The 9,551-nt window shown below is 53.1% G+C and overlaps 1 protein-coding gene across 1 annotated transcript; it reads left to right on the plus strand.

The window, feature by feature from the left end:
• Positions 1 to 235: 235 nt before the first annotated feature.
• Positions 236 to 6,141, plus strand: ING1 (inhibitor of growth family member 1). The gene is made up of 2 exons (XM_052650112.1): positions 236 to 467; positions 4,394 to 6,141. Exons 1-2 carry the CDS (start codon positions 332 to 334, stop codon positions 5,092 to 5,094), a joined length of 837 nt encoding a protein of 278 aa, XP_052506072.1. The 5' UTR covers positions 236 to 331; the 3' UTR covers positions 5,095 to 6,141.
• Positions 6,142 to 9,551: the final 3,410 nt, after the last annotated feature.

Consider the following 9,551-nt stretch of genomic DNA (forward strand, 5'->3'; position numbering starts at 1 on the left):
ACGTTGGACAAGTGCGGCGCGGCGGGCGGCGCGCGCCCCTTCCCGCGCTCGCTCGGCCCCGGCCCCGGCCCCGGCGCCGGGGTGCGCGCCCGCACGCCCGCCCGTGCCCGCCCCGCGCCCGAGGCCGCCGAGCGCCGGCCCGGCCCGCCAGGAGCCGGTCCCCGGGCCCAGGCGGCGCGGCTCGCAGATGTAGCGGCGCGGGGCCGGCTGGAGTCGGGGGGGGGGCGCGCCGGCGGGCGGGAGCCTTGCATTTTGCAGCGCCGGGCTCCGAGGGGGCGGGGGCCGGAGGAAGCGGAAAGCCGCGCGGAGTCGCCGGGGACCGTGGTGAACCATGTTGAGCCCTGCCAACGGGGAGCAGATCCACCTGGTGAACTACGTGGAGGACTACCTGGACTCCATCGAGTCTCTGCCTTTTGATCTGCAGAGAAACGTCTCTCTGATGCGGGAGATCGACGCGAAATACCAAGGTACGGCGGGATGGATGGGCGGGGGCGGCTGCTCCATCCCCGCTGGTGGCGGCGCGTCGCGGGGCCGCGGGCCGTCCTGCTTCCCCTCTTGGAGAGCCGCGAGCCCGCGGCGGGGCCCTTGCCGGGCAGAAACAAAAGGTCTGGGGCGTCTTTGATTTGCCAAGGTCCTTGTGCGCGAAGCCCGGGCACGGAGGAGGAAGGAGGAACGAGAGGTCTCGATGCCAGGCTGCGCGAGCAAAGCGCTCTTTGTAGTGAAGTGACGAGGCGGGGTGCTGCGGGGGAGGGGGCGCAGGGGGCGCAGGCCACGGCGCCTGGGGAGGGCTGTGCCGCGGTCGTTAGGCTGAGGGGCGCGGGGACGGGGCTGCGCGCAGGGCTGCCGGGAGGGCGCAGAGGGCGAGGGGTCCCCGGAACCACCTCCACCCAGTCCCGAATCTGAGTGTTACGTAAAGTCCGGGGTCCGTACTCCGCATGGTGCGGCTCCAGTCGCCCCCACCCAGCCCCCGGCCCTCGCGCGGCGCCGGACACCGAGTGAGGGGCGCCGCGGCCGGGTGTAGCTTGCGGAGGGCCAGGGCTTTATTCCGTGTGTGCCGTGGGAAGGGAGGGGAGGGATGATGGGGCGAGGAAGTCGCCCATCCGTGCTGCGCTCGGGGGGGCGCAGGCAGGTACCTTCGGTTTGGAGAGGGACCTGGCAGGGGAGGGGATCTGTGCGTCGTCCTCTGCAGCCCCTGCCGCCCAGACTGCCCGAGAGACGTAGGGGTCGGGTCCGCGGGGAATTGTCGGCCGTTGGGGAAACTTTGCTGCCCGGTCAGGCACGGCGCTGGGGGCTGTGTCTGTGCCGTGGACAGTCCCTCGGAGTTTACTAATGTTTACAGGGCTGCGCAGCAGGGAAACGGAAGAGCGGGGGGAGGTGGATAGCCAGGAAGGCCCCACACGAACCCACAGCCCGTACGGCAAGGCGCCCCTGCGCGCTCTGCCCAAGGCTTGGCTTCGCGGCGACTTATATAGGCGCCCGATTAGCATATTGCGATCGTTCCGCCTCGGCCTCCTGTGATTGGCCTCGGTATCTCCCATGGAATGTCCTTATCAGTCCGTCGCTGAGCCATTGGTTCCTGGGCCGGATGGGGGCGGGCCTTACACTGTGAGTGGCACTGCTCTGTTTCCGCCGCCTTCTTTTTCCCTTGCGTAGAGGGGCGGGCAGGAGGGAGGAGGTCGAGTCGATTCGAATGTCTTCGGGTCGGCCGGCCTCCGGCCTCACATTGGCCGTTGGTACGGCTGGGGCGGGCTGTGTCCTCCCTTCCTGCGTCGTGATTGGTGCCCCGTCTGGCCCACGCCCTCCGGTCCGGCGGTCCCTATAGGCAGTGGCTCCAGGGGCGGGGCGCGCCGCCCGCTGGCCGCCTCTCCACTGGTGGGGTCCGGCTCGGCCCCGCCCGCACCCCGCCCCCCCAAGGACGGGAGCGGGTCACTTCCGCCGCGGAGCAATGGGGACACCCGGGGGACGGGGAGAGACCGGCGGCCCTTGCCGCCGGGCCTGGCGAGGAGGCAGTCGGGCCTCCTGCCGGGCCCTAGGGGCCCGCGGGAGCGGCGGCGCCGTGAGTGACCCGGGCCTGGTGGGTGGGTGCCCCGGACGCGGAACGCGGGTGGCGTGCGCTGCGCTCGGAGCCGGAGGTTGATGACTCGCTGTTTCCCGCCTCAGAGGCGCGGTGACAGCGGCTTTGCGCGTGTCCGGCTCCACAGGAGAAGACCAGCCCCACCGACACCCCGGCGGGGCCCCGAGGGAGCCCCGTCACCTGGCATATAGTGGTCGTAACTCATTCGGTTGGGATTTACTATAAACGCCGAGATTTGCAGCGCAGTCTAGTCTAGAAATTAAGGCTTCCTTCTTGACTTCTCGGTTGCACGTCAAGCTTTGATTAACAGTATTTGCTTATTTTCAATGGGACATTAATTCATAAGGATGGGTTGTAATTCGTTTGCCAATGATATTTGAGGTTATTTTCAATTTGAAATATTTTCTAGTTATTTTTAAAACGTTATTTTTTTTTTTAATGCTGATGCACCCCCAAGGAAGAGGGCTTCCTAATAGAACTTTGGTACCATCCCTATGTAAAATTAAAATACATTTCTAATCATCGGACAGATCAGATTAAACTGTGCTGCAGTCTCCATTAACTTTAAGACTCCTTTCATAGTACCATTACTTTCACAGGGTGCTGGTGTGTGGAGCCTTTTTAGAAAAAAGGGTTAGCAGCAGTTGGCGCTAATGGAGCTAAAGAGACCAGGATGCCTCCCTAGTTAGCACCCGGGTGCTTGTTTACAGGTATTTGTACTTCAGTGGCTTTGTTGATAAGAGTGCTTTGCTTGGGGGCACTGAAGAAATGTATGCTGTTGTGCAGGTAACAGAATTATTTCTTGGTGATTTTCTGATGGGATGTTTGCTTCTTTCCCACAGTAAGGCTTAACAGGGCTGTGAGCTTGGTTGTGATGTGAAAGAAGCTGTATGCTATTAACTTTCAAATTAGTGGTATGATGGAATTGGTGTCTTTCCAATGAAATGCTAACATTGTCTTCAGAAACTTGGGTTACTGATTAAACCAAGTGATACAGTTGTGTAATGTGTAATTCACTTAAAAATAAATGGCAGAAACTCATATTTTAACACCTATGAGATAGAACTTGGATAAGTTGAACAGAGCTGCTTGTTTTCAGGATTACTTACTCCAAGAGCCCCTGAGACTCTGGCATTCCTCCTTTCTAGTAGAAGGCAGTCTGAAGAATGCGGCCTGGAGAATAATACATGCTTGAGTGGTGTTGACCTCAGTTCGTTTGTTTACCCTGGTGTTAGGTGTGTGCCTTATAACTAATTGGAGATAGCATCTGGAAGTGGTCATGTCACATTTTATACACCTTCTACCCACATCCTCCCCAACTTCCTAGCTGCAGAGTTGAATTGCCTTATCTTAAGAGACTGCAAAGGGTTTCCAGGAGTAAAATCTGATACTGTTTAATGATTACTGTTTAGGGAAAATAAGTCTGGGAATTTCTGTATATTTAAGTAGAGTTTTGGCAAGAATATTTACTTTCCTTGTTTCAGTGAGATTTATCTAACAGCTTCTATTTCTTGAGAAATTGCCTAGTTCCATTTGCCAAATTACATTTTAAAATCAGGTATACTGTTTTCTAACCTGCCCAAATAGGTTAACATTTAGTAGGAGGGAGTTTTGTTTGTTTTAAAATCTGTTGTCTTTTATAGATACAGATGTTATTGTTCTAAGCAGTAAAGGGAAAAGTGAACGCTGTTACCTTTGTGTCCAAGCAGGGCTGCCCTTGTCTGGCTCCTCCTTACAGACCATTCTTGTTTTCAGTAACAGGGTGATACAGAGATACTCCAGTGCGTGCTGTGATGCAATGATGTGGCGAGTAAACTGAGGCCGTGGGCCACTGAGTAGTATTTATATAATCTAATTTCATAGTAGCTTCTAGATGTCGGTGTGCTAAAATAAAGAGAATAACAGCCTTTTAAATGTTCCCAAAATGCTTGGATAAAAACAATGGAAATATAGGACATAATCTTCAGTTTTATAGAAAATAAAAGCTTGGGCCTCAATACCTCGCCTAAACTTGAACTCTCCCCATGGCTGCTTGTCCAGGGAGTTTTTGTTACCCATGCTCTGAGCGCACGCAGAGTCCCTTGGGAAGCTTTGGGGTACACTTTGATAAATGGGAACCGTGTTAACGTTTGTATTTAGTTCCAGAGATTTTTTTTTTTCTTTTTGTAACGGGGTAAAAGCCTGTTAGAAAGGCCTAGGTGTTACAGATTTTTTGTCCTAGGAAGCCTTGCGTTGATCATTTTGGTCCCTGACAACCACGGTTTTATGGGTTGGAGACTATGTTCGGCGGGGGTCTCACGCTTGTTTTCCCCTTGGCAGAGATCCTGAAGGAACTGGATGAGTACTACGAGAGGTTCAAGCGGGAGGCGGACGGCGCCCAGAAGCGGAGAGCGCTGCACTGCATCCAGCGGGCGCTGATCCGCAGTCAGGAGCTGGGCGACGAGAAGATCCAGCTCGTGAGTCAGATGGTGGAGCTGGTGGAGAACCGGGCCCGGCAGGTGGACAGCCACGTGGAGCTGCTGGAGGCCCACCAGGAGGCCGCTGACGCCACGGGCCACAGCAAAGCCGGCCAGGACAAGTCCAAAAACGAGGCGATCGCGCAGGCGGAGAAGCCCAACAACAAGAGGTCCCGGCGGCAGCGCAACAACGAGAACCGGGAGAACGCGGCTAATAATCACGACCACGATGACGTCACCTCGGGGACGCCCAAGGAGAAGAAGGCCAAGGCCTCCAAGAAGAAGAAGCGCTCCAAGGCCAAAGCGGAGAGGGAGGCGTCGCCCGCCGACCTGCCCATCGACCCGAACGAGCCCACGTACTGTCTCTGCAACCAGGTCTCCTACGGGGAGATGATCGGCTGCGACAACGACGAGTGCCCCATCGAGTGGTTCCACTTCTCCTGCGTGGGGCTGAGCCACAAGCCCAAGGGCAAGTGGTACTGCCCCAAGTGCCGGGGCGAGAGCGAGAAGACCATGGACAAGGCCCTGGAGAAGTCCAAACGGGAGCGGGCCTACAACAGGTAGTGGCGGGCCTGCTGGACCCAGGCGGCCGCAAGCCGCGTATTTATTGCGTCGCCACCGGGCGGGCGGGCGCAGGGATGCACCTGTGGACGGAGGAGGCGCTGTCCTCTGTCGGGCGCCGGGCGTCTCTGCTGTCCGGAGGTGCACACGTGTAACAGGAAGGTGGTCTATGGATCAGCGTTTGAGAAACTGCAAATATAGGTTTGAATGAAACACCCAAGTCAGTCTCTGATTTTTTTGTCGTTGGGGGTTGGGGCGTCTTGGCAGCAACCTCACGCGTTAGATGTGGGAAGAAGAGAGTCCATCTCGCCACTGTTCTATCTGAATAAAAATGTGACTACTTCATGAACACATTCTTTTAAAAAAGTTAGCCAAGTTGATAAAAACATGGCCTGTGGCCTGTTCGTTCCCGCTGTAATAGTGTATATCCATGGAACAATTCAATAGACAAGTTTTAACGCTTGAAAATTGTTTTTGGAAAACACCAAACAGTTAATTTTACCAGACAAACATTTTATATCCTGGCCCATTCCCCAGATGGCCATTTTTAAATGACTGCGAACGTTTGTTTCTGAACCAAACCGGAGAGGTCCAGCTTCAGAGCACGCTTTTGCTATCACAAATACCCGGGTAGCTATCTCTAACTTACAGGAATTGTACCGATGAGGGTTTTCAAGTGGACCTGGCACTTCCTGTATTGTGATCAGAAGTGCAACCAGATGCCACCACATGCAGGAGACCGCTGCAGACATGACGTGAGGAAATAAATGCGACTTGGCCAGTTTGTTCATCTACCAGTATCTTTAATCTTGACATAAGTACGTGTTACATTTTTGTCTTAAAAACGTGTACACCAGCAGACAAAGCCTTAAGAAAATTTTGTATTATTGTTCTCACGTAATCAAGTAGAAGTTGCCCTAACTGCCAGGAGAAAAATAAGGGTTAAAATAGGAGCGTATGTTTAGACCAGGAGTTGGGAAATGACTGCCCACAGACCAAATGCCGCCCACCACCTGCTCTTGTATGGTGTGTGCGCCGAGGATGATCTTCAGATTGTTAAATGGGTTAAAAAAAAGTCAAGAATACTATTTCATGACATATGAAAATTATACAGCATTCACATTTTAGTGTCCAGAAATAAAGTTTATGGGCACAGCCAGGCTCATTTGCTAACACGTGTGTGGCCGCGTTTGTCCAGCGTCAGAGTCAAGCGGTTCAGGACCCACAGAGCTGAAGTCATTTCTTTTCTGGCCCCATTGAAGGCCTGTGCTGACGTCGGATGTAGACTGACGGCCGGCGTGATCATCAGCGTCCTTCCCTGCCCACCTACTGCGTGGGTCAGTGGGACTTTGAGCTCTGAGTGATAACGTGGTTCCCTTTAACCCCAGGTGGGCGAGGGTCATTTCTCTCCAGGGTCTGCCAGGTCTGAAGCCGCCACAGGGGAGGTCGGGCCCCTGGAGCGTCTGGGGTGCCTGTGGCAGATGTCCACTACGTGTGAAACCAGGAGTCCATTTTCTGACTGTTACCTTCATCTGGTAAACAGTTACTGAGAAAGTTTTTTGTGCCAGACGTAACCGCAAGAAAAGTGGTTTAAACAAATCTTTGCTTATATAAGTTATTATTTAAAACAATGCTATCTGTTGGCTTTCTACTTTTAGTTAGTTATAGCTGATAATGAAAGTTAAGTTATTAAAGTGCATATTGAATAGCATATCTTTGCTAATACTGGATTTCTTCCTGTTCATTCAGGTTCAGTGTAGACGGCTGTCCTGGAGAGACACACCCAGGGGCCACACCTTGGAGTGTTTGAGCCCCATCTTTGCCCCTTAGGGCCTGTTATTTGCCAGTCACTAAGATTGTGCCTAACTGTAACCCCGTGGACTGCAGCACACCAGGCTTCCCCATCCTTCACTGTCTTCTGGAGTTTTCTTAAACTCATGTCCGTTGAGTCAGTGATGCCATCCAACCATCTCATCCTCTGTCACCCTCTCCTGCCCTCAGTCTTCCTCAGCATCAGGGTCTTTTCCAGTGAGTTGGCTGTTTGCATCAGGTGGCCAAAGCATTGGAACTTCAACTTCAGCGTCAGTCCTTCCAGTGAATATTCAGGGTTGATTTCCTTTAGGGTTAGGTCTTGAATAAATTGCCTAAACTGATCCACAGTTCTTCCCTGGTAAAATACATCTCGCTATTGAACAACGCTGGTTTGAACCGCGTGGGCCCACTTACACGTGTGTTCTCTTCGGAGGTAAATACTCCAGCAGCGCAAGACGGAAGTGCAGTTGTTGAGTCTGTGGCCTCAGCCTGGGATTCGGGGGTGGGGGCCTGACTCAGGTGTACTCGGGTTTTCCGCTGACGAGACTCGGCGCCCCTAGCTCTGGGTACCCAGGGGTCAGCCGTGAGTTTCTCGTGGGGTGGTTCTGAGAACAGGGTGAGGCGAGTAGGACGCTGGCCTCAAGGTAATCTAACGCTGGGGCTTCTGCTCGTGCCTTGATGAAGTTTCCCATAAGGACCAATGGCTGGCTGTGTTTTCTTCTTAAAAAGTGGAATGTCGCAGAGGCAGAGGCTGTGGGTTTTCGCTGTCTTTTAAATCACTTTGGTTGATTCCAGTGGACGCCGGGTAAAAAGTCACAGGTAAGTACTTCTTTCCGGTCCAACTCTCACATCCATACATGACTACTGGACAAACCATGGCGTTGACTATACAGACCTTTGTCAGCAAACTAATGTCTCTGATTTTTAATACGCTGTCTAGGTTTGAACTCCGGGAGATGGTGAAGGACAGGGAAGCCTGGCGTACTGCGGTTCACGGGGTGGCAAAGAGTTGGACGCTACTAGCGACAGAACAACAAGGACCAAGGCTTAGGCTTTAGGTCATAGATGATAGAGGCCCAGGGAACCTAGGGGAGCCCCGGAAGTAGGCCTGAGTTCTTCCATAGAGGTTAGTGAGAAGCCTGGTGGAGAACACTTGCTTTTATTTACTTGCTTTTTTTTTTTTATCTGAAAATTTTTACTGAGGTATAATTGATATAACGTGTTAATGATGTCTCAAGTGTACCTCATACCGCTGCGTCTAGCTGACACCTGTCACCATGCAGTTACAAAATCTTTTTAACCTTTTAATAAGGACTTTTAAGATTTACTTTCTTAACTTTCAGATATGCAGTGTGGCACTGTTCACTGCAGGCACCAGGCCTTTCCTTATATCCCATGACTTATCTCTAACTGGACGTTTGCACTTTTAGGCCCTCCTCACCCGTTTCATGCACCACCCCCGCCTCCTCTGCTAAGTGCCAGTTGCTTTTACTTAATAGCCAACTTATTACAATTAAAATTCAGATGTTGCCATTAGAACCTACTTTATTATTTTCTTTTTGTTTGTGTTAAACTTAGCCTACTGTACAGTACATGGAGGCGCTAATGGTAAAGAACCCGCCTGCCAGTGTAGGAGGTGTAAGAGACGCAGGTTCAGTCCCTGTGTTGGGAAGATGCCCTGGAGGAGGGCATGGCAACCCACTCCAGTGTTCTTGCCTGGGAGAGTCCCGTGGACCGAGGAGCCTGGGTGGGCCAAAGTCCATGGGGTCGCAAAGGGTCGGACAGGACTGAAGCGACTTAGCACACACACATGCACAGCACGTGGAACTCTGCTTAATGCTCCGTGGCGGCCTGGATGGGAGGGGATCTGGGGGAGAATGGGTATGTGCATATATGTGGCTGGATCCCTTCGCTGTTCACCTGAAACTATCACAACGTCATTACTCAGCTAATGCAAAGGACACCCGGCACAAAACAGGACAAGGCCACCTGGCTCATTCAGTTAGTCACCGCACGCTGGGCAGCCACTGTATGATGTTTCTGGGCAAGGGGCTCAGAGGAGGGTGTGCCCGGGGTCCTGAGAAGGAACGCCGCAGCGACAGGCCCCTCGAGCCGCCCTCCGGCGACCTGGGCGTGGAGGTGACTCAGTGGCCGCAGCCATCCACGGGTGCGCTTGCTGAGGTGATAAAGCATTTACCAAAGCAAAATCCACTGTGTGTTCACTATTTGCTGTTTTACTTATTTTTTTACTATACGCTTATTTTAGAAAGAATAGGCGTTTACGTGAAGTGTCCGTTCGTATCTCGTGTCCATATTGTGTTCCGGGCCATGTGTATTAAGGTACTGAACCTTTCAGGAAGCAAGTTGCAAACATTCTGTCTTTGCACGTTTGAAGATGACGTGCCCCTGCCAGAGGCCTGGCTTTTCTCCAGGGTCCCGTCAGAGGTGATTGATGACTCTCAGCAGTTGCTGGCACGCACGCGACGAGGCTTTATGGAGACTCTCTGTTGCCCTCCCTTGCAGCCTTCGACCCATTCTGCTTCCATCTTGGTCCCGGGCGGTCTTAGGCAGTTTGGGGCCAGACTTCTGGGTTCGTTTAATCTAAAGAAATTGCTAATCAGTTGAGGCTTTTCTCTCTTCTCCCTTCT

This window comes from Budorcas taxicolor, chromosome 12 (assembly GCF_023091745.1).
Source record: "Budorcas taxicolor isolate Tak-1 chromosome 12, Takin1.1, whole genome shotgun sequence".
Lineage (NCBI taxonomy): Eukaryota > Metazoa > Chordata > Mammalia > Artiodactyla > Bovidae > Budorcas > Budorcas taxicolor.